This window comes from Gopherus evgoodei, chromosome 7 (assembly GCF_007399415.2).
Source record: "Gopherus evgoodei ecotype Sinaloan lineage chromosome 7, rGopEvg1_v1.p, whole genome shotgun sequence".
In the NCBI taxonomy this organism is placed as follows: Eukaryota; Metazoa; Chordata; order Testudines; family Testudinidae; genus Gopherus; species Gopherus evgoodei.
The window spans coordinates 103,900,261-103,925,750 of record NC_044328.1 but is presented as its reverse complement, the minus strand read 5'-3'; the positions used below and the strand labels follow the sequence as shown (position 1 = coordinate 103,925,750).

At 38.1% G+C, this 25,490-nt stretch overlaps 1 protein-coding gene across 7 annotated transcripts in view; it reads right to left on the bottom strand.

Annotated features, from left to right (window-relative positions):
- CACNA2D3 (calcium voltage-gated channel auxiliary subunit alpha2delta 3) overlaps positions 1-25,490 on the bottom strand; it is an 828,400-nt gene that overhangs the window by 152,209 nt on the left and 650,701 nt on the right. For all 7 annotated transcript variants that reach the window (XR_004001243.1, XM_030569375.1, XM_030569373.1 and 4 more), the window contains 3 exons: positions 8,760-8,843; positions 1,323-1,394; positions 1,011-1,072 (listed from right to left, as the gene is read on the bottom strand). Coding sequence is in view for 6 of the 7 variants with exons in the window: in XM_030569375.1 (XP_030425235.1) it covers positions 1,011-1,072; positions 1,323-1,394; positions 8,760-8,843 (218 nt within the window). In the remaining variant the exon portion in view is untranslated. The remainder of the gene's footprint in view (positions 1-1,010; positions 1,073-1,322; positions 1,395-8,759; positions 8,844-25,490) is intronic.

The window sequence follows — 25,490 nt, the reverse complement described above, 5'->3', positions numbered from 1 at the left end:
CTTTACAAATCAGACTCAGCTATTGAGAAATTTTACCAAGTGTGGTAGCCAATGGAAATGGTGAAAGGAAAGAAATAACAGAACATGATACCGGTATCAGGAAGAAATTCTTAATGTAATTTTTCTGCTGCTCACATTTTTTTGCCTGTTTATATATTTTTTTCACTGCCTTTATTTACCTCCACTTAAAGTATTTCAAAAATTAAGGAATTGGTTTGTTTGTTTTTAAGGAAATCTATCACTGGGTTGCTCAGGAGTGATGAGGTGCATGGGAGGCGACCCTAAAAGTGCCTCCCACTTTCTAGTGAACTCATGCAGCTGCAGTGCAGGATACTTTCTGACAGTCATATGTGCTAAGAGGGTGGCCAGGCTCACAGGAATATTTCAGCAGAGTTCTGCAATTATCAGCTTCCTTCTTTGAACATAGGCTACCATAAATATACTTCTATTAACAGATTATTTCTAAATCAATTTTGGGCATTCAGTTAGCGATTTCTTGCCATTTTTGTTAAAACCCGTGCCAAAATAATATGGCTGACTTATTCAGTTTTAGTTGGACAAATACACTGAAGATAGTTCAGGGAAACAAAATGTAAAAACCTCAAATTGGAAGTGAAATACTACCTCCATTTATATTGCATTTTTGTTGTGGAAAAAAAATCAAAATGGGGCTCAATATGTAGTTAGTTAAATGGATTATAGTATTTATAGCTCTCTGAGTACTTGCAAAAACCTCTTGTTCAATGTAAACCTCAACTGAATATTTTTTTAATGAAATGTAAGCCATGACAAACACAGTGAGTTTGCCTATGTGAGCTTGCACAAACTTTCCATCCCTGGAAAAGGTGAAAGGAATGCTGGAAAGCCTCTTTTCTTTGCTATTTTCAGCATTGTCCAAGAATATTTTATTGTGAACTCCTGCTGATGCTCTTTTAACAAACTCACAAGCTTTGTACAAATGCAAGTACAATGAGTCTGATGAAATGTCCATTTCTTATGGTCAGCTCTACCTGAAAGGAGTACCCCTGATGTCTGTATAATAGTAGTCATTTGTCATCACCAATACCCGTTTCTAGATTCAGAACAAGAAAGTCAGAGAAAAGAAAACAAGATTAGTTTGCTACGAGAAATTTGTAAAAGAGTAAATGGTTAGTTGGTGATAAGGTTAATAATGACATAAAAGGTACATGAGTAGCTCAGGATTATCAAAGGCAAGAGAAAAATAATCTTAGTGAAACATATCTATTCCAAATAATCTTCAAGGATCATTTAAACATCTATTTAGTTTACATTTAGCAGGAAGAACATTTTATACATTGTACCCCTTTGTCCACTGTCTTCTTCACCTCCATAGAAAATTTCCCTGTTTTCCGATTCACCATTGCATTTCGAAGCTGAAATGAGAAAAACATTTTTGTCATTTCCTTCATGTGTGTATTTAGTAATTTTCACATCCCAAAGTTCCCAAATATTTTCGTTTGGTCACAGCAGTTCTTTGTGTTCATATGGTTAGAACACAATTTTTCAGAAATTACTGCTGCACTTCCAATAACTGTGTCTGTTAGAGGTGTTATGATAAGGCAGGAGGGAAATAATCTGTGATTCAGCTATGTCAACAAACCATACAATGGCAAAGTAATAACTACAGTTATTTCATTTTTCTTTCAACTTCCACTTGGTGCTCTACACTGGGCTACACCTTAAATCAAACCAGAAACTGAAACTGGTACAGAATGGGACAGTCCACTAGGTAAGCAATGTCTCACCAGGAACACACAACAGCAGTGTTCTGTGATCTGCACTGGCTGCCTCACAGATTCTGTGTGGAGTTTAAAGTATTGATTTTTACCTGTAAAGTCCTAAATGGCCAAAGAATGCCTTCCTGAAGCACCAAATCTACTGTTTCAAGGTGCTTGACCTGGAGCTCCCTCAGTGTGAGAGAGGAATAAATGGCAAGACATTCTTTGTGAGGAGCCCTTAGCTTTGTAACTTACTACCCCTGTCTGTTTATTTGAAATAGGCCACTAAGTTCAATATTTTAGAGCTATCTAGCCAGGTTTTTGGGAAAGGGAGAAATATGATAAGAGCTGCTATTTGAGAGTAATGTGAGTATTGCCTGGGTGTGTTTTCTGTATTTGTACGCAGTGTTGTTTTAGCTGCGTCAATCCCAGGATATTAGAGACAAGTTGGGTGAGGTAATATAATTTATTGGACCAATTTCTGTTGGTGAGAGACAAGCTTTCAAGCTACACAGAGCTCTTCTTCAGGTCTGGGAAAGATACTCAACAGTGTTACACCTAAATACAAGGTTGAACAGATAATTTAGCATAAATAGTTGGCACATATTCTAAGGGATGATTCAAGGTGAAGTGGTATTTGTTTATTTACCGGTTTAGGATTAGAAGCTCCTGATACTTTCTTATTCTGCTGTATTTTTAATTAATGGCACAGGCAGAGAGAACTTAGGGAAGGTATCTTTATGATATATTTTAAATTAAAATTTGTTCTGTTTGTGGATATTTGTCTAGCAAGCAATAACAATATTTGTTTTAAATACTTCATAAAGATAATTCTCATTACAGATTCTCACTAATTACTTATTCATTCATGCTCACTCTGCAGATGAGCTACCATATTTTCAGATATAGTATAATATTTTATCTGGCAAACCAGTTCTTACACTAAAGTATGTTCTATAAAGGACAATAAAATAAATAAATAAATGCAGAAGTGTGTTATGAAATGAGCATTTCATTCTCTCTTAAATCATTGCTATTTACAATATTTGGAAACAATGCTGTACTTAGTGTTATAGCAACGTCCATCACTTTCCTTCTCTAATACCACATGCCACATATGACAGATCAGTCAATGAGGACAGATTTCAATGAAAATTTGCAAATGTGACCCTATCAAGGTGCTATGCAGGCTTTTCTGGTGAGTTAGAATGAGCAGGGCCTGCCAATGCTTGTCAGTGAAATATCTGTTTATATTTCCATGAAAAGAAGTTGAATATGGCTGACCTATCAAAAACTGCAATGCTTGCGCTCTTTAAATGAAATTCTAGGCTGTCTAGATTTGAGTTAACTGTCTTACTTTCCTGTTAGTGAGTGTAAAAGAATAATTTTTAGCTGGAGGCATGCATAAAATAAAGCACATATTTTACTGTCAATTTTTTTTAACAATACATAATAGGCAATTCTGGAAATATTTTCCCATTTTAGCTTTTGTGGTTTTGGACTTGGAGAGCTGGTCTTAATTAACAATCTACTTTCTAACATTTAAAGAACTGTTCCATTTATCTTTAACATGTTTTTCATTCCCCCCCCCCCCCTTTTGGTGCCTGCAGTTATCTAGGATCCATTCCTCCCACAAACCTCAGGCAAGTCATGGATTTACTAACAGGGCCTCAAAAACTCTAGTAGCATTTATGATCAAGTCTGCATATGACATTTAGCATTTTACTTGACTTTATTTATTTGCTTTCTGAAAGTACATTTCTTGCATTTATAATCTGGTTTCTCAACTCTTCTGCAGTGTCATCTCTGCTCTGAGTATATAAAGCAAGTACTGCCTCAGATGGCGATAGACACTCAAAACATCATTCAAACTTTTTTCAAAAAATATAAACATACACAGACACACACACACACTTTGCCCAACTACAAATTATAATAAAAGAATTTTAAGAAGTAACTTCATTAAAAAAAAAATACTGCAAGGATTTCTATTCCTAATAGTGTGGCAGTAAGCTCAAGATCCTGTAACTTGGGAAATGAATTAATGAAAAACATACCTCCACTGAATCTGTTTGCTCGTGGCTACCAAAATTCTAAATTCAGCTTTGCTACCTTCTCCTCACTAGGCCACAGGATAGCTCCTAATTTATGTCTACTGTATACATTTTTGTATTACAAAGTATGCCCTTTATTATGTGTTTTCGTGACCTACTGAGAGATGAAGGACAGTCCAGCGGTTAGAGTGCTAGCCTAGGACTTAGGAGACCAAGGTTCAAATACCTGCTCTACCACACACATCTTGTGTGAAACTAGCAAGTCACTTAACTTCTCCATGTCTCAGTTCCCCCATCTAAAAACCCTATGTCACAGGGGCTTGGGGAAGATAAATACATTAAATATTGTGAAACTCTGAGATCTACTAAAAAAAAAAGGCTATATAAGACCTAGGTATTATTATTTCTGTCAGCCAACACAATCTCAACGCTAAAGTATGAGATCATTTAATGTGCTTGGAAAACTGTGAAATCATTAAGTCAATGTGGTAAATAGTGAAAAATTCTCTTACACAACTTCAACAGAAGTGTTTTGTGGGGGTAAAATATGCCAGTAATATGTTACATGATTACAAGCAGCTGTATGATTAAGCTAATTCTTTATTGTTTCTTGAACTTGAGCAAACAACGCCTATTTGGTCTGGCACAGGGAGAAACGAGCATCAAACCCAGGCCTTCTCAGCAGCTGAGCAGCATGCTGCCTTCAAGTAAGCAAACTGTATTGCAAAGCTCTAATTCCCCATGAAACATCCAGCAGCCAGGGACGGCTCCAGGCACCACCACGCCAAGCGCGTGCTTGGGGCGGCAAGCCACGGGGGGCACTCTGCCGGTCGCCACAAGGGCAGCAGGCAGGTTGCATTTGGCAGCATGCCTGCGGAGTGTCCGCTGGTCCCGCGGCTTAGGGGACCTCCCGCAGGCGTGCTGCCGAATCCGCGGGACCAGGGACCTCCCGCAGGCAAGCCACCGAAGGCAGCCTGCCTGCCATGCTTGGGGCAGCAAAATACCTAGAGCCACCCCTGCCAGCAGCCTCACTGACCCTTACTATACCAAGAAGGGGCTACATTTTCTCCCAGGGGATGGTGACAAAAATAATCTCCTTAAAAAACAACACTAAACAACACCACATTTCTAAACTTTCTGGATATTCCTTAGACCTTAGAAGCGTTAAATAAAGAGAGAGTTTAGACTAAGGTTGCCAAGTTTCTGGTTTTTGACTGAAACACTCAGTCAAAAAGGGACCCTGGCTGCTCTGGTCGGCACTGCCAACTCGACCGTTATAAGTCCGGTCGGCAGCACAGTGCAGGCCCAGGGCTAAGGCACACTCCCTGCCTGCCCTGGCTCCATGCGGCTCTTGGAAGCAGCTTCCAGGTTCCTGCAGCCCCTAGATGCATGGGCAGCCAGGGAGGCTCCGTGCACTGACCCCACCCTGAGGGTTGGCTCCACAGCTCCCATTGGCCAGAAACCATGACCAATAGAAGCTGTGGGGGTGGCGCCCAGGTGGCACATGGAGTCTCCCTGGCCTCCTATGCCCCTAGGGGCTGCAGGGACCTGGCGGCCACTTCCTGGAAGCTGTGGTAAGCACCACCAGGACCCTGCATTCCCCAACATCCCAACCCCCTGCCCCAGCCCGGAGCCCTCTCCTGCATCTCAAACCCCTCAACCCTGGCCCCACTCCAGAGCCTGTTCCCCCAGCCGGGGGCCTCACCTCCCGCCCTGTATCTCAACTCCATTCCCCAGCCCAGGGCCCCCTTCTTCACCCTAAACCCCTCATCTTTAGCCCCACCCCAGGGCCTGCACCCCCAGCCAGAGTTCTCACCCCACACCCACAACCCAACCCCCTGCCCCAACATGGAAACCTCTTCCACACCCTGAACCTCTCATTTCTGGCCTCACCCCAGAGCCTGCACCCTCAGCCGGAGCCTGAAAGTGAGTGATGGTAGGGGAGTGTGCGCGACGGAGAGAGGAGGGATGGAGCGAGTGGGGGCGGGGCCTCGGAAAAGGGGCAGGGTGTTCATTTTTATGCAATTAGAAAGTTGGCAACACTAGACTGGTCATTACTTTGATCAGGAAAATCCACTCCAAACCTTAAAATTCTATTTATCTCTAGTTGTGTTGCTAAGAATGGTTCTAACCTTACCCTTCATCATGCATTTCCTTATTTTGAACTGCTCCTCCTCCATCCCTATTCTTGATGTTTCTGTCCCTCTGTGTATCTGAAGCTCTTATATATGTGGTATGTATAGTTATATTAAACGCACACACACTCCTCTCCCATTACACAATAAAAATTGTAGCAGTGCTGAGCTTGGTTACAAAAATCTCTATAAAATATTATTTTCACTTTGTGTTTTCTCATATTTAGACATCTGCAAGAACATTTCCAGTTGCAGGTGGCACTGCCAAAGCATTAGGCCAGCATTTGGTGTTTTACTACCTTTTCCCACAACATTTAACATCATGTCTTTTCCAAAAAATATTTGGTGACTAATGATCTACTAGTAGATTTGTAGGCCACTGTTGTACAAAAAAAAGTATCTACTGATGAGATTACTTTTGAAGGAGGATTTGTTTACTTAAGTATGTGATAATGAATTGTAATGATTCTGGAACCTGCTAGATTTGACCCCTGTAAGGGAGTTACTATGATGTGTATATATTGTGTGCGAGTATCCAAGACTGTGGTTACTAGTGGTCCAAAGCTACAGTACTAAGCCCATATATTTCCGGTCACATATTCTGTATCCCTCAAAACTAAATCTTCTTGATTTTTATCTAGTTTTCACTTTTACATGTTGGGAGCCGACCTGGACCCAGTCCACAAGCTTTTTGCTCAATTTAGTCTATTAGAAAACTACTAGGTTTTTTTTGAAACCTGAAACCATGGGAAACTTTGCTTGTTTCAAGATTTGAACATTAGAAACTAAAACTAACAGAGTTTAGTCCAAACCTTTTTTGGGCCTCATGGACCTTTCATCAAAAATTGAAATAAAACTCTTTGCTGTCTCTGGATAGACACAAAACAGACTTTGGTTTGGTTTCGTAAGGAAACTTTGGTGACTGTTGGTCACATGGTAAGTCTTCTGGGTCTTGCAGAACTGCCCAAAATTGAATCCACAGGCAGTGCACAGAGATGTACATCTGCCAATTTTATCAAGAGCTTTGGTGGCTTTGTTGTATATTCAGACAAAACGCGAATCCAAGCAGAGCTCCATCGATTGAAACCTTTTTGAACCAAAATCAGTTTGTGTTCAACAAAAAAACCTGAAACCACTAATTAGAGTTGTGTGGAATTTATTGCAACTAAAGTGAAAGCGCAAATGAGGAAATAAAACTGTATAAACCAACTAGAAGAAATTATAGAATTATACAGGAAATACTGGGTGGAATCAAAACAGGATAAAAGAAGGTAAATAGGAAAAACAAGAGAGAGTCATGAATGCCTAAAAGGAAGCATGTTCAATCTACTAATAAAACCTGTACATTGGGAATATATTTTTAAAAACATCAGTTAATCATAGATAAATTAGGTAGAGTGATATGTAATCAAGGATAAGAAAAAGACAATGTAGAAAACATGAAGGATTTCAGAGATTACAGAAGGACATTTAGAGAATATGAAAACATGAAGAGGAAATTTTACACACTGAAGGCAAAGAAAAATGCACTAGGTGACATAAAAAATAAGAAAGGTTTCATGTAAAGTCAGCACAAAAACTCAAATATGGAGACAGTATGGCCTCCTGAGAGACAATGAGGACAATCTATCAACAGGAAAGAAAGATATTGCTAAAAAACAAATGTTTCATTATTCACAAAAGGAGGGAATGGGCAGTGGCAGAAACTGATATATATTTTGCAACTGAGAAAAGAAAATATAGACTTATGTCGGAAAAGGGATCGAGAAATTAGTACATGGGAAGTCTGACAAAACTCCTGGGGAAGATGTATGTGAATCACCCCAGATTTCAGAAGGACATGACAAAGTAAATATGGGAACCTTCAGTGTGTGCATTCAAAACCTCTCTGAAACAGAAGTAGTATGAGGGACTCAAGAGAAGCTACTGATATTTGAGAAGGAATCTAGGAAAGATCTATGAAAACACAGACATGCAGGCATGACTCTGGCAGTGGTGAAGTTATGGGAAAAACTAAGGAACAGGGACAGAAAGGAGAGCACCTGGAAAGTTACGATTTAATCAAGGACAGTCAGCATGGATTCACACAAAATGAATCATGCCTAACAAATCAGATTTATTGAGGAAGTAACAGAAGGACCAGGCAAAGGTTAAGCCATGGACACACACATAAGGAAAGCTTTTGATACAGTACTGCAAAAAATACTATGCCTGCAAGGTAACCAGGAATGGGACAGAGGGTAAACTACAGAGTGGATAGAGAAATATGGGTAATAGGTGGAGGGATCTTGTGCATGGCACTGGTGAGGATAGAAGACATTGATTTGTATGATGTTCTTCAAACCTGAAATGAGGTGTTAGGTGTAAATCATTGATAGGGGCTCCATTCTAGCTTCTGTGATCTAAACAGACCCCAGCATCTGTTTTTGTTTGTTTTTTAATTTAGTTTAGTTTGTTCTTTTTATTTCTACGGTCAGCATGAGCCAAGAGAGCTCCTCCAGAGAGGCAGAGCAGTCAAAATCTGGTCCAGATTTCTCAGTTTGATCTCATAGGTGAGCCAGACCTGAACAGAGGTACTGATCCCTGGTGACCATCACAATGGGATGCATGGAATATGAAAATTAGGTGATGAACTTTACAGATGATACACACACAGAGAGACAGAAACATGTATACATGAAATAAAGAAAGAATCAATACAAAATAGGACAGTAAATAAAATTCTTAATTAGGTAAAAAGGGACTACTGTCTCTGGAGCAGTTAGGTGACCTCTTTGCTGACTACTTGAACAGTTACCGAGTACAGTAGTGGGATACAACAAATCACTTACCACATCATCTCTGTCTTCCCACTCAACCTCAGAAAGATCAACACTGCTGTAGTTAGGTTTTCTTCGCTTTTTTCCTTCTTCATACTAGCATTCAAAATAACATTTTAAAAATTAAAACATTAGGCATGTTATGTTTTACTTGCACAAAGATCCAGTGTCAGATGATTTTAAGAGTTGCTGGATGGATACTGGTTAGATGCAATGTACACTTTCAGTATGTGGTTTAATTAATATAAAGTGAAGCACAATGATGCTCAAACATTTTCTGTGAACTGAAAAACCTGCATATTATATGCTTATACACAGGACTCCTATGCTGCAATGCAAATCTTTCCTTCAGGCAGAATTCTCCTTTCTGCATATGACTCTAATGTCAGACCCCTGTTAGAAAGGTGGGGAAAGTAATACTCCTAATATTAGTTTATTCTCTTTGCCACATTTTATAATCAACTCGGCAATGATACCTTCCACACATTACTAACCATATGGAAACTTAAGAAGCCCTGATCTCAAAGTTTATACTAAGTGTCCCAAACTAGCTTTCAATCAGGCAGGAAGTTATATTTCCTACAATCTTATCAACAAAATGTTTACACATTTCCCTTTAAACAAGATAAGCTGTGAGTCTCGGGAAGCTTGGTGTTAATATTTGCTGATATTACATTTTATCTATGATTTAATAGGAAAAAGAAATTAATATACTAATAATGGCAAGTTATAGTTTTTATCACCACAGCCATTGTTATTCTGTAAATCTCACATTTTAAGTAAACATCTTTAATGACAAATGGGGTGTTTATAATATAGGAAATTCTGCCCTCTGCTGAACATCAGAAATCTGCGACCTCACTAGTTTAAGAACAAACATCTTGAGGTATGGAGCAAGAGGGTGTGTGATTCTCAGCTCTCTAAGTGGATAAATTAATCCATATGGTTATAAGTGAATTGATGGGAACATATTTGAACACACGTACATTTTGCTGACAATGTTTATGTGCTTTAAAATGTTGAAGACTCGTTTTCGAGGCCTTTTACTTTTTATAATGGCTAAAAGGAAAAAAACACAAATCTTTCTACCAAGAGTGGTCAGAGAAACATGGAGGTCTTGGGCAGTTCTGGAATCAAGTCTGTAACTTTGCAGGCTTGGAATGATAGCCCCTCCACCACACAGACTGCAGAGGCAGGAACTTTCAGTCATCTTTTGTGGTGAACACACACTTGAACTTGCACTAAGCCTAACCTTCAGGGGAAATGACTTCCTTCTTCAAGATTAAAACAAACTTCTAGTCTTATGCATTTTATTCTAAATTAAAGGAACTGGATATTGAACTCATGGTCTTTTTTGTAGTCTCAGAATCATTTAAAAAATAGAGATGTCAGAGAAGTAATTCCTTCTGGGGACACTGCATATTTCTTTCAGGGGATCAGTTGTCAGACTGTATTTACAACTGAGATGTTGGGGGAGGGGTGGAGTTGTAAACACTGCGCAGTAGTAGATCACAATGCTGCTCTGCCTTCTTACTTCTGCTCACAGTGATTTGGCTCCTCCAGTCATTCCCATGGGCAGTACTTTTGAGAGGCCACATCTGATTACTTCCTGAATCAGTTCTCATTACTCTTTTTGAGTAAGACAAACACTTGCCAGGTCCTCTGTGGAAAGCTTTAGTCTAAGGTCACTTCACAAGGTGAGGGCTTAGTTTTTGCACAGTTTTACACTCAGTTTGCAATCCTCTAGTGCGGATGCAGTTATACCAATATAAAGGTATTTCAAAACACGCTATAATGATATAAAAATATCTTTATACTGCTATAACTGTGTCCACATTATGAGGTTGCACAACTTTACTCAAATCATTATCATTTTTTTCAACGAATTTAGTTAAATTCGGACAAAAAATTGTGTGCAGACAGACTTTTAGATACTGAATGCTGCCAAATACTACATAGTTAGACATGAGGTGGGATAATTTGGGTTTACCAAACATGGAATGACTTCTGAACGACTGTCAATATATCGTTATATCTTTATTTAGAACTTGTCTGCCCCATGCCTTAGTCTGCACCAGACGGGTGTAAATTTTAGTCAGCACAAATGTGTCATGTGCTAACTGGCCTGTATGGACGCTGCTGGTGCACAATAAAAGTTCCCTAGTGTGTGTTTAATATAGTCCTCTTTCCAACAGTACTACGGTAAGGAGAACTACGGAACTTTTAGGGTGCACCAGCAGAGTCCACATGGGTCAGTTAATGCATAACACTGTAAGGCAGATTAAAATTCACACCCTCTGATGTGGACTAAAGCCTGCTGTAGAAAAGCCCTTACATACATTTAAGACTTTCTGGGGTATATTCTGTTCTCACACACATGTGAGAACTGTTACTGAAGACATGTGCTCATGTGTCTGAAGACAGAACTGCACTGTCAAATATAAGGCAACCCAACTATATTATATTGTTAATGGAGGTTTTCTTTTTCATATTAACCCTATGGTTTTCATATGTTTCATTTAAGTAACATGCAATCAAAGAGAGATGGAAAAAGAGTCCAGAGATCACACATATCCAAAGTATGAGCTATACAGTGAACCAAACCACAGTGGGATTTGTTAACAACCAGAAGACAAGTGTTCAAAAATTCAAAACTTACAAGTAGAAACAAAAGTGTATATCTCAAACAAAGTTTCCTATAGCCATGCAAGGAAGAAGAGCAGAAACCTCCCTCAGCAGCAGGGAACGCAAGATAAGAGCTGGGCGGAATTTTTTTGACTAATTTTTTTTCAATAAAAAAATGAAGATTTAGGTCCACTAAAGCATTTTGCTGATTTTTGTAGAATTCACTGAATTCTTTCAGTTGCAAAAAGAACCCTAGAATTCTGAAATTTGAACAGGGAACATTTTTACTTTTGGATTCAAAATGACTTTTGAATTTTACTTCAATTGTATTAAAATATTAAAAAAGGTAAAAACTTGAAAATGAAATGAATAAATGATAATAAAATATTTAATCTGACTCAAAATGGATTTTTTTCACCATTTTCAGTTCACGAAAAAATTAAAAAAGTTTTGTGTTAGGTCAAACTGAAATGAATTGCTTTTATATACTCTTTGATATGGCCACCAAAAAACCAAGTTACTCACACATTTCTCCTTGCCATGCAGATATTGTAAACCCTTAGATACTACTATAATTACTGTGCTAGACAAAACACAAACTTTTATTGACTTCCATAGGGCCAGCATATGACCTGAAGTGCTCAATCCAACAAACACTTGTGCAAGTATATAACTTTGCATATTTGACTAGTTGCAAAGACACTATCGTATGAGCAAGGTTACATATCTGTGTAAGTATTTGCAGGATTGGGGCCTAATACAGCAAGATGGATAGATAGATTATAGAGTAGTTAATAATACTACTCTTCGATATATTTAGAACTTCACAAACTATCTACTCTGTTCTAGTTCCCTTCTACTTTTAGTATTTAACATCTCCCTAAGAGTAGTTTTTACATACTGAAGCAAGGCTTGGGGTCAATTCACCTCTTTAAATATCTCTTTACAAAATGTAATTCATCCATATATTTTCTTTTTCTACTAAATGTAACCTGTCTTTACTTTTGTGTCTGGCACTCTCTATTAAAATATAAAATACCCATTGAAGTCTGGAGCCAAACCCATTTGCAAGGTTATTCATACTGTAATACACTGAAACAAATTAGTAAAATACATACTAGAAAAGATGGAAACTAGGAATTCTACCAAATTAGCTTCATTTCAGAGCATGCAAGAAAGAGCTAGATTTAAACTGGGCACTGTTAATCCAGTTTTCGGCAACCACAAAAACGTGTGGTGATGTTATTTAATGAATTAACACCTGCAAAATGAAGGATATATGCTGCAATTTTTTAAAAAACCATTTTGAATAGTACACTGGACTTCTTAATCACCTTTTAAATTAAAAACCTCTCTCACAAGAGCTCATATTTTTGAATAAAATAGGTAACCACTTCCTTTGGTAACTATAATGACCTTTATCTTAATCAGTGTCTTTTATTTGAGGTTTGGCCAAACTGTTTTAATACTTGATGATTCATGAACAATGTTAGAGGTGTTCTGCTTGAAGATTTGTAAGTCACTTTTTTTGCTGCCAAGTATAAAACTATTTATATGTGCCCTTATTAAGCTCTATGCTTTGATTTTTTTTTCCTGAGAAGTTCCCCTATGGGTTAGGAAACATCTGCATTTAACATGACTTGCCATGTGATTATAAAGCCAGTGTAGCAATCTGATTTAAGAGGGAGGGAGTGGTGTCTTAACAACTGAAAATTTCTGGTCTAAGATGATGGGAACTTAGTAGATACATGCTTCATCAGGATAATGGCTAGTAGTGGAGGAGAGTAAACTACTGAAACAGTACCCTGTGATGTGCCAGTATATTGCAGGGAACTGTTGCCTGAATCCCCAATGGAAAAGTACTGTAGCAAATAATATATTTTGTGACCTAATTCCAAAGACTAGAGTGGCAGAAATAATTTCTCGCTGGCCAAAGTATTCAGGCATGAAAGGTAAACAATCAGGAAAAGAAAGAAAATTTCAAATTTAAAAATGTATCATAGGTCTGTTGTGTTCACACCCTTATGGACAAACACTATAGAATTTAATATGAAATCATTATATTTCTATAGAAATTTGATAGGGATTTATGGGAACTACGCTAAGCATCAATGATCTGATTCAAAAGTCCATCTTTGTTCTCCAAAGCATTTAGGCACATGCTTAACACTAGGCATATATTTAAGTCCCATTGAACTCAATGGGACTTTAGTCTGAACTTAAAGTTAAGCTTGTGCCTAAATGGTTTGATGAATATTTGAAGAATAAATATGCTTAAGTATGTGTATAAATGCTTTAATGACCTGGGATCCTATAGAAGTTACCAAACAATGAGATTTTATAGACATATAAATATGCAGTTATATTGAGCCATCATATATCATTCTAAACTATTGTATAAGCTTTTTTTTTTAAAAAAAATTATTTTCTATCTTATGTAAGACTTTTCCATACGGGTTTTTAAGTTACTAGGAATCTCTGACATTACAGACATACTGTAGTAGTTCTCTGGAGAGCTGGGTTATTGTTGTCAGTTCTCTAAGGTTCTGGACATAACCATTAAAAATAATTTATGGTCTTATGCAATTCCTATTACACTCAATGGAAAGACCCTCACTGTTGTACTGGGAACTCATATAGCACTGAAATTTTCCATGATGCTTAACAAACAGAGGGCTAGGAGCTGAGGACTTTACTCAGTCACTGACCCAAGTAGGGAGTTATTGCTTGGTGTGCAGAGAGCTTGCCCAGGAGGCACCAACCTTTAAAACAGCACAGACTGTTCCAGCCACTACTCCCTCAAATGTGGCCTGCCTGCTCTGTGGGCTTGTGCACATGGTCGTGGCACACAGCCTCTCTCCTCCTTGATCCCTTTGAGTGATATGCTCCTGCAATGGGAGACTAGTTCCTTCACTTCCCCAAATGGAGGCACTGTGGCAGGCTCTTGCATTGTGCCATAAAAGTAAGTGGAGACCCCTTGAGTCCCTCTTCTCTCCATCTAATGGCAAACTTCAATGGTAGTTCTTCCAAGTATAGGCTGAGGGAAAAGCCACAATGTAGGGCTCTCAGCATTTGGGTCACAGATGAGATAATTCTTCTACCCTGAAGTGCCTACAGTCTACATAAGACAGGACAAACACAAGACAAGCCCAGAGAAAACAGTTTCGGAAAAGGTGAGTATGAGGATTATTAACAATGAGAAGAAGGTAGAAGGGATTGTTTGAAGAGGGATTTCATACCCTTAAGTCTGGAAAAAATACCTTCCTGTTCCACCCATTTACATTAAATCATGCAAGAGGACTGAGCTAGGGTAACCGGAGAGCAAGTGCGAAAAATCGGGACAGAAGGCGGGGGGTAATGGGAGCCTATATAAGAAAAAGCCCCATATATCAGAACTGTCCCTATAAAATCGGGACATCTGGTCACCCTATAAAATCGGGACATCTGGTCACACTGAGCATTCTGTTAATATGCACTTCACAGCCCTGAAACACTACACCTAGGGATGTGAGTGTGACGCTGCATCCCTTCTCCATTTAAATCTCTGCTATCTGGCTTTTAAGCCATTTATTTCATTTGCATTTTCTCCTAGCTATATGATCCTGATTTGTCTCTTGCAGTACTTGTGCCTTGTGTCCTGCATTTATTTTGTGACTTTGAAATATCTTTTATTGAGCTCTGCTGGACCTGGATTTGTAGAGCACTTGGAGATGTTCAGTCATAAAAGGTGCTTGAAAAGGAAACTCCTAGGATTAAGATTAAAAGAATGTGACTTCTTTATTTTCTGACAAACGAAAAAGAACTTCCCTTTCAAAAGAAAGACACACACATAAAGTCTATTATTTAAGATGTTAATCCAGAAGTTCTTAGGTTATGGTTGGCAATGAAGACCAGTTATTTCTGACTGATCATTCATGCCAGCTGGCAGTGAGAAACTGCCATACTGTAACATTTCCAGCCATATTGCAAAAGCTGACAAGGGTAGCCATGTTACTTAAAATGGTGCATGTGTGTGGAGAGAATGGGGCGGGGGAGAGAAGAGCAGGAAATGTACAACTTTCATTTTTCAAGCAAGAAAATAGTAAGGGCAAATAGATGTGTCCTATACAGTAAGATTCCTCTGTCTAAGTAATGCAAGAAAAATCATTTTTATGCCATACCTATGTTCAAGGATTCTGCCAACTCAAAGACATATATATGTGTGTGTTTTACAAATAGTACAGAAAATGTCTAAACTGATGACATGGAAAATACGAAAATAGTACAGGGGAAAGTGGAACCAAAGAAACAGAACACAGCTTTATGTCACATGCCTACCGAGACTGGGTGAACAGTACATTGTTTTAGATCATATCAGCTGGATCAGAGTTGATTATTAAAGTGACATGTATTTGATTCATTTCACTGAAAAAAACCCCTAGGTTTACAATTTTATTTGTATTCTCAGGACCTTATTTGGGATTATATAAAATTGACAGCTGCTTATAATTATTTTGGGTTTCAGTTGAAATAATTAAAAACATCTGCCTTTATCTTAACACTACCAGACTTAAACCCACAAGCTTCGTTTTACCTAACTTCAAAGCTGAAAGCAAAGAATAAAAGAATCCTTTGCATATTACTAACAAATTTCCAGTGATTCATTTATATGTACAACCAGTTATTCGAACAGCCTGCAAACCTTTAATTATCTTTTAAATATATGTAATTTAGAACTGCTAATTAGATAGCAATTTAATGCTCTCATGGGGATTCAGATGCCATCTTTTTAAAAATGTAAACTCCAATAGGAATAATCATTGGCATTCAAGTGATTGAATTTTTCAGTTATTTAAATGAACACGAGGCATTTACACTGTTCATATCATTTAAATATTCTGCTGTCAGCTGCAGCAGTAGAGTTTTACGGACTCTGAATAAAGCAAGGGTAAGTGTAGGTTATCTTACGTTCCAGGAGGGACTCCCCAGAGAGGAATGAGATTTGCTGCTTATGAAAGGCTAACACTGCTTAAGTGGGGCATTAATATTTCCTCTGAGACTTGGATTTCTCTGTTTTCTATATTTGGAGAAACAAATTTTCCCAGAATTTACAGCTCTGAAAGACTTAATACTAGTTTAGCAATCTTTAAATACACAGGTCTTTTAGCTAGATACAATATATCATGGCATTTAATGTTTTAATTTCAACTCATTGACTTACTCTGGTAGCCAAACTGCCAACATATTTAGGTGAGGGGTTTATAGTGCATGTATAGCCTTTGTTTCCTAAATATACCTTCCCCTATTAGGACCAATCTTTAAAATAAATTACATAAAGATGTGCATCATTGTGAGGAAAGCAATTTATCAATTAGACTACATATTGCAATGATAGAAAACATTATTTATGTATAGCCATTCCAAATACCATCATTGCTAGCATTCCTGAGCTAAAGCTAAGAGTGAGTTTCAGTTCCCCCTTGAGAATAAAACAGTTTGATTTAAACTTAGACATGTTATAAAATCCTTAGTCAAAACCGAGTAAGAAACTGAAACTCTGGTACAGCACTATTTAAATTCTAAATCATTATGGATTATATAGGATTTATCTATGAGCCATGACACATTCATAATCTCAAATTTAGCAAAAATTAAAAGGCAGAATATTATGCTTCTCAATTCAATACTGTATGTAGTCATCTGTGAAAAACAGAGAAATTAAGAGGCTCTCCTCCCCCAAATGAAATTTTGTTAGTGTATTCCATCCCATAAAGCACAATTCATTCCTTTTGTGAACAACAGCCCAGATTCTGATGTCAGTTACAAGGGAAAAGAGCCAGAGATTCTATGCAGTCCACTAGGGACTTCACGATTAGTGATCAAATTTCCATGGAAGGTGCTCAGATATTGTGGTGATGGGCAGCAGTACAAATCCCTAAAATAGACAGATAAGACAGTTACACAGGTATAAGCCCAGGGTAATGGTATCCATTACAAATTAAATGACCTTCCTGAATTTCTCTGTAACCCCTCCATCTTCTCTTCAAGAACCATTTCACCTGTGACTCTATAAAAACTGGCTAACTAGTAATGGCTAGGCTGAGGGATAATCAGGTATAGTTGAGGTGTATATTTATAATTTTTATAAAAAATGTATATAATTCGATTGTAATCCTCTCTCCAGCTCTTAGTACGTCAATTGTCTTCATACACTAAACTCTTCAGGATAAGTACTATGTCTTCCTGTGTGTTGACAGTGTATAGCACAATGGAGGTGCTCATAGAATATCAATAAAAATAACAATATAAAGGCATCAGTGTAAATGGGATAGAAATCTTTCCTCGGGTGTGCATATTTCAAGAATCCGTAAGGACTATGGTAAGTCAATTAACACTGTCTTAAAAAACCTAAATAAAAGGAGCAAAATCAAATGTATTTACTGTTAAATCAATGATTCCTAGGTTTATACAAATATGAAATTGTTAATGACTAAACAGAAGTAAAATAATTTTGTTATGCAAAGTAAAATTCTGCACTAATTAGAAAAAATAAGGATTTGTAATGGAAATGACAGACAGCAGTGATCTTATAGAGATGCCCAAATAAAAAACAAACTAACAAAACAGATAAGATCTACTTCTCGTCTCATTTACACAAGTAAAACTCCAATAAAGTCAATGAAGTTACTCCTGATTTAAATTGGTCTATATCAGATTTGGAGAGTTATCCCCATCAATAACTAGTAATGCCTTACACATATGTGGAACTTTCATCCAGAAGACTCCCAAACACTTTACCCTTGGGGGTCTCTCTCTCTCTCCTCTCCCCCCTCGACCCCAGTAGATAAGGGGCTGTTGCACCCACAAGTGAAGTGAAGCTATACAATGTTCGTAAAACTGTACAGCAGTTCTGGGAGGGGAAGAGATTATTTCGCCCAATGAAGCTTCCAATTGTCTATGAATATCACCTTGTATATTACATATGAATGTATAGATCAAATATCACAGTGTGTATGAGCTTTACACACACATAGGGCAGGGGCCATCTTTTTACTACGTGTCTGTACAGTGCCTAGCACTACTGAAATATAAATAACAAATAATAATAGTAGACTCTCTCCCAGCCCTGAAAAACTTGAAATTTATATCAAAGAATAATGACACTAGACCATTATGAGAACAAGAATGAAGAATGGGAATGGAACAAAGCCAAGAAAAGGATATTATTTGCTAAGGAAAGCAGATGATACAATTTGTTTAGTTTCATATGGTTGTCTTTTATGGATTTGTTTGTTTGTTTGTTTGTTTTTTAACATGTTGTCCTTTTCAGCTCAGAACAGAGATTAGTGGCAGAAAGAGGTGTGAAAGAAGTAAATTTCAGGAGGACAAAGAAGCTACTCTCGATATATTACTATACTGTATTCTGCTGTGTTTGCATCAAACCCATATACAGTACACAACAAAATTTCATGCCGAGTGCAGTAGTATTTTGATTTTCCTAAAACTGTGACTCAACTTCCAGTCTGCAAAAGTGGTTTCCCCTTAGTTTGATTCTGAATGTTATTTGCTTTTCTTTGCAAAATGTATCAAGTCCTTACAAATATATACAGTATTCTACAAGAATAATTTAAAACACTGAAGTCTCACTACTGTAAGCTCTAGTGTGTTGGACCATTTTGGTAGTTTTTTTTTTTTTTAACAGGGACATTTTTTTCTCAGCATAGAAGTACTCACTATTTATTTTTTCCATACTACAGTACAAAAGCCGCTCTCAAATATATCAGAAAAAGGAAACATATAATTTTTTTTCCTATGCCTTATAAAAAAAATCCAGTAGATACTTGTTTCTGCATTCTAATACTCTATTTTTAAGTCAAGAGAAACACATTAAATATCAGTTTTAGCTTTCTCTTTTTTACATAAATGTAACATACTAAAAACAGGTGTGATTCAAAGTTGCATTCATATCTGTTTCGAATAAGGAAAGAATTGGTACTGCCTATTCCCAGTGCCCATGAGGCCCACACTGCAAAAGTACTGAACTTGGCAGTGGTAGGGTGCCACCTAATGGCAATTCTTCCTCAGTTCATCACTGGTTTATAACCACAGGGGAACTGGAAAGTGCATTTTTCTGACTCAGTGTTCAGAAAACAAATGATTATGAAATGGATAGAAAATGGATAGAAAACTAGCAACAAGATGTTGAATTTTAACACTACACACAGGCACATTCTCAATAAGAACTACACAGAGCAGAAGATTAGAAAATCTATTACTAATTACATTGTTCCTATACTATACTGTCCTCTTCTAAGGCAATGTCTCCTGGTATTCCTAGCGTGGGTGCACTGGCTATGAAAGACCTGGTTTAGTGTGACAGAGCTAATGACAACAAATGTAGCCAAAAAGAAAAAATATTTATCACAGGAAGAGAATGAAAAGTAAGAGATGGCCTCAAGAGACGTGGGATACGAAGGGGAAAAAAATGAAAAACTGTTTCTCAGAGCTACAACTGGACTATTCAACTCTTATTAACCTTTTGGTGGAAAAATGTAACTAAACACAGGCACAGTCCTCCTGGAATAGTCCACTGACCTCCCCTGCATGACCACAATGGTCTGTAAAAACATCCTTGCAGCACTAGAGGTCAGAAATCAGTTTCTTTCCCTGCAGGGTGCCCAGCAATGATTGTTCCCACTAACAGTCTACACAAAAAATTCCACTTATCTTAAATGAAAGTAAAGTTTATTCAACAAATGGGAGAAAATAAAGAGAAAATCACCACCACCACAAACAATAAAAAACAGTTTGCAAAATATAAACCCAACTTGACCAACCATGTAGCTAGCTAGTATTGTAGCTAGCAAGGCTCCAAGCTGAATGGCAAAAGATACTGATTAAATAAGATAAAATCCTTACATATTACAAACCTCCTCCTCCTTCCCGCACCCAGCTGTTACTAGCCTGCCTATCTTTTCAGCACCCGCAAAGGGAGTTACTCAAGAAACAGTATGCCTCTCTTTCCCATGTCACTCCAGAATTCAACAGCTATGGCTCATTGGAGTTAGCCACTCAGGAGTCTATGAGTATAGTAGCATTACATCATCTCAGACAAAACTAATGATAATCTAAACCAGTTTGAATCCAGCTGGTACAACGTATGATTGGAGGTAACCCCAAATTTTGCAGAAGTTTTAGCTAATAGCTTCCGTTAACTATTTAATTCCAATCCTGCATGCATGTCCGAATCTTGATTGCCATGAAGTTAAAGGGAGTTTCCTCATCGGCTTTAATGGGACCTGGATTTGGCCCACAATAATTGTAATTTTCTTATAAAAAGAATTACATCCATAATGGCCCAGTCCAGCCATCATTGCATAAACAAAAGCCCCACTGCAGTCAATGAAAGCTTGTCAATATGCAGTGATTAGATTATGCCGATTTTAAAAAAGATTCTTCCAAAAACTGAAAGGAAGATAGACTGAACGTACTGTATTGAGCTCACTCCAGCTGACAGCTTTTGGGCACGCTTCCCAACATTTTGATTTTATAAAGAAGGAAGATTGTATAGGTAATGAGATAAATACACCCAGGACGTACAGCGGTGAGAGGGGTGTTGATGGTAATGTATTCATTTCTCCCATTAAAAAATACTGCCACAACTTAACACAAAAAGGTGGGTAACACCATTTGCCAGACTAATTTACGTTAGGCTCTCTTGTTGGATTTCATTACAATTTGTTCCTTAAAAATCTACTGCATAAAGAATGGATAATACATAATTTATAATACAGTGTTTGAAGTCAGTACTTTGCAGAAGGAGGATGAGAAGGTGGTTTGTGGGTGTACATGTTTTAAAACTCTTGTAGGGGGGCTTTAAAATATACAAATGTATTGTGTGAAAATACAGGCCACAAGGTGCATTCCATGAGAAAAAAAAATGATCTTCAGAAGTTTATTTAAGAACCAAGGATGAAGTGATGGTTATCTAGAGAGGGTGCTGAACCCTATCAAACAGAAAATCTCACCTCACCTCCCTCCATTTTTAGAACATCTTTTCAATTAAAAGAGCCGATGCCATATCCAAGAAAATGAATCACACCTTCAACAAAATATTCACCTCAATACACAAAGAAAAGGGAAATACTGACTGTGATAAGTTCCAAAAAAGGAACACCCCTGCCTCCCCCTGACCTCTAAAAAGTGGATAAGAACAGAATACCAATTATTTCAGCACTGTACCAACAGCAAACAATTAGTAACACAAATGTAACAGAAATGCTTAAATAGTTAGTTAGTGCCTTCTTATTTTCTTTCCTCCAAATCTACACATGTAGAAAATAAAGAAATTTAAATTCATTTAATAAAAGTATTTAACCTAAGAGTTTTTTTCTCCTTTTACTTTCTCTTTTATTTTCCCCTTTCTAGTCTCTCTCTCTTCCACTCATTCCATCCATGTATCTCCACATAGGGTTTTGGGGTTTTGTTTTGTTTTTTTAAATTTCTGCCTAGTAATTCCTCCTCCCTTGCCTCTTTCACCATAAGTACTTCCACTGACACCTTTACCTTCTGTTGCAAGGCTCCAGAGAAGATGTGGACTAATATGGTGACACTTAGGGCTTGTCTACAGAGCAGGGTAATGCAGACTACGGAGGTGCGACTTCTAAAGCGCACTAATATGCTGCGCATTGTTTGGTCCATACAGACTTGCTAGTTTGTATTAAAGGTTCCCTGTTGCACTTTACTATAGTGTGGTACTACGTTAAAGAGCACTAGGAAACTTTACTATGCACATGGACCAATTAATGCTTAGCACATCAGTGTGCTTTAGAAACCACACCCTCTACTGCACATTATCCCACCATGTAGAGAGGCCCTAAGAAAGATGGGAACCAAGGACAGGTAGGAAGTAGGTCACTGCTCTCACACTCCCTCCTCTCGCATCATCTTCAGTGCAGAGTTAAGCTGAGGGTGGGAGGACGTGATGACACCAAGAGAGCTGTCTTATCCCAGATCAGTAGATTCATGGCTTTGACCCCATCCACTCCCTCTTTGCAATGAGATACGTACACTAGAGAGTGGGTAGTGGAGGTGGTGAGTGGGGAGAGGAGATAATGCTAAAAACATTTATTAACCCACAGCTTGTCTGTTGTAATGTTCTCTAGTCCAAAAATGAAAAATCTGCCAGAGTGCCATGGAATGTGTGGTACAGTTGACATCACAGTATGTGCATAGCTGTTTCACATTATAGAAGTAGCTGAGTGAAATCCTGGGAGTTCTGCCCTTTACTTCAGTAGGGCCAAGATTTCACCCTCAGTCTACACGTGTTAGACAGGAGATCATCATCATTATTACTAATCTATATTGCAGCATTGCCCAAAGACCCCAGTGAGGTTCATTGCCCTATTATATTAAGTGCTATACATACACACAGAAAAATGCAATCACCGCCTCAAATAGCTTATGGTGTTATTCGAGACAAATATTCAACAAGGGTAATGAACAAAGGGAGGAAATGGGTGGAGGGAGGACACAGACAATGATAAGATGATCATGCGGTTATATAGGTCAGCTATGTGCAGAACTTGATGGTTGCAAGTTGTTTGAATTTAAAAAAAATATCAACTACCCTGACTGTCATCCAACCTAACCACTATTATTTGGCTGATTTCTAGAGAGAGAGGGCTGGACCACAGAAGTAAAGTATGCAAACCTCTTATTATAGGATAGAACAGAATTCTTTGGTTCATTGTTAAATGTGTATGTGAAATTCTATCAGTTCAACTCCAATAACAAGGAACAAGATCTGTGCTTTATCACTGTACTAGCATTCCTGGCTAAATTCAAACGTGTCCTTGCAACTTCCTCAGTTAATATGGTTTGTTAACTAAAAACAGGTGGAAAAGGAAGACATACAGGAACAATACAGAAGAACCTCTGTTTATCGAAAATACACGGAAGAAAATGGTTAAAGACCAATTCACGTACATCAAGCTACGAGCCCTTTAATGCAGCCAAGGCCAATGAAACCAATTAAGTGTTAGTTGCACATGTTAAAGTTGCCTCCCAGGCAGAGTTCACATTCATGCTCAAACCCTTCAAGATTTTTAAAAACAAGATTGAAACCAAAAAACAAACATTGAAGCGAAATTTTGTCATGGATCAAAAACTGGCTAAGAGTCAGGGAACAAAAAATAGGAATAAAGAGTTTTCATCTTGGTGAACAGCAGGCAACCTCATGGGTCCAGACTATGTTTGATGCTGTTTTATATATTTATTAGCAATCTGGAAATTGGGTGAGCACGGAGGTAGCAACATCTGCAGATGAGACAAAGTTATTTGGGTTAGTCAAGTGCATAGAAGACTAAAGTACTTCAGGAAGATCTTATTAAGCTAGGTAAATGGAGAGCACAATGGCAGATGACATTTAAATGTTGGTAAGTGTAAGATAATGCATGCTGGAGGAGAAAAATGAAATTGTATATGTATCTTACAAGTAGAGCCCTGTGCGAATACATAAAGGTGTATCCGCAGCCGAGCCACAAAAACTGTCTGCAGATAGATGCATCCGCGGATGTGGATATTCGTGGATATCTGCAGATTTGCAGGGTTCTAAATAGCTCCACAGGACACTGTGCAGCAGTGATGCAGAGATGTGTCAAGTCCCCAACTGCCCCCTGGCTCCACTTCCCCCCAGAGACTTCCTGCCCTGCCACCCGCTCTGACCCTGCCATATGTCCTTTCTCGCTCCAGGCAGGAGGCTACAATTCTGAGTCCTTCTATGCAGTCCTGCTCTTCCTGTGATGGGACACCTCTACGCAGTTACGGAGGCTCTAACACATGCAGTTATTGCTGCCTGCTCATTTAAAGAACAACCCCACCTTCAAAACTGTGCTTGGTTCATTCCCTTTTGGGAGTTATAGTTTACCTCCTTCCTCAGAGCAAGCTGGGGACTACAACTCCCAGAATGCCCAGCAGGCTGGGTAACAGCTGCTCCTTTCAGGTGTGTGTGTGCTGCAGAGCCCCATGCAGATACAAAATTTGTATCTGCATCTGCGTTGAGAGCCACAAAAATGGTCTATGGAAATCCGCATCCACAGATAGCCACAGATACCTGCAGATTTTCAGGGCTCTACTTACAAGGTTCTAAATTAACTATATCAACTCAGAAAAGGGACCTGGTCAACCCTGCGAACAGCTCAATAAAGATTCTGCTCAGTGTGCAACCGCAGTCAAAAAAAGCAAACAAGATGTAAAAATGGGTAAAGACAAGGATGAGGAATAACACTGAAAAAATGATAACGCCATTATGTAAATCAATGAGGCAGCCTCATCTGAAATACTTGCCATTGCATCTCCAAAACAAATATTGCAGAATCAGAGGAGGTTCAGGGAAGGGAAACAAGAATGAGTAGGAGGATAGAAAAACTCTTGTATGAAGAGAGATTGAAAAGATTAGGATTGTTTCATTTAGCAAGGAGTCAAACGTGAGAAGATATGATCAAAGTATATAAAATAATGAATGGTATGGAGAAGGTTGATCAGGAGCTCAGTTCTCTCTCGTGAGGGAAAAAGGGTATTCAATTAAATTTAAAAGGTGGCAAATTAAAAACTGATAAAAGGTTTTTATCACACAAGAAAAGGTTTTCTTCCAACACAAAGTGTAATTAAACTGTGGAACTCATCGCTGCTGGACACCATTTAGGCTAGTAAGATTAAAAAAGGATTAGACAGTTATATGAATAGGAAGAATATTCAGTTATAATAGTTAATATCAACAAAATCTTGGAAAGATATAAAATCTTATACTTCACAATTGAAGACAATCTCTAGATCTACTAAGGATTAAGATGAGACATTCCTGGGGGTGAGGGTGGGGCAGGTTACCAGACTTCTGCCCACTGTGGGGTTTCTTGCACCTTCTTTTGGATCATCTAGTGCTGCAAATTGTTGAAGACAAGATACTGGACTAGATAGACCATGGTACTGACCCACTATAGCAATCCCTGTGTTTACATATATGGTACACACACGCACTATCTTGCCACAGATACACTACAAATTTGAACAACAGATGGAAGTACAAGGTACTTTTAACAGAAAGAGAAATCCTCCTTACTGTATAAAAAAAAAATGTAA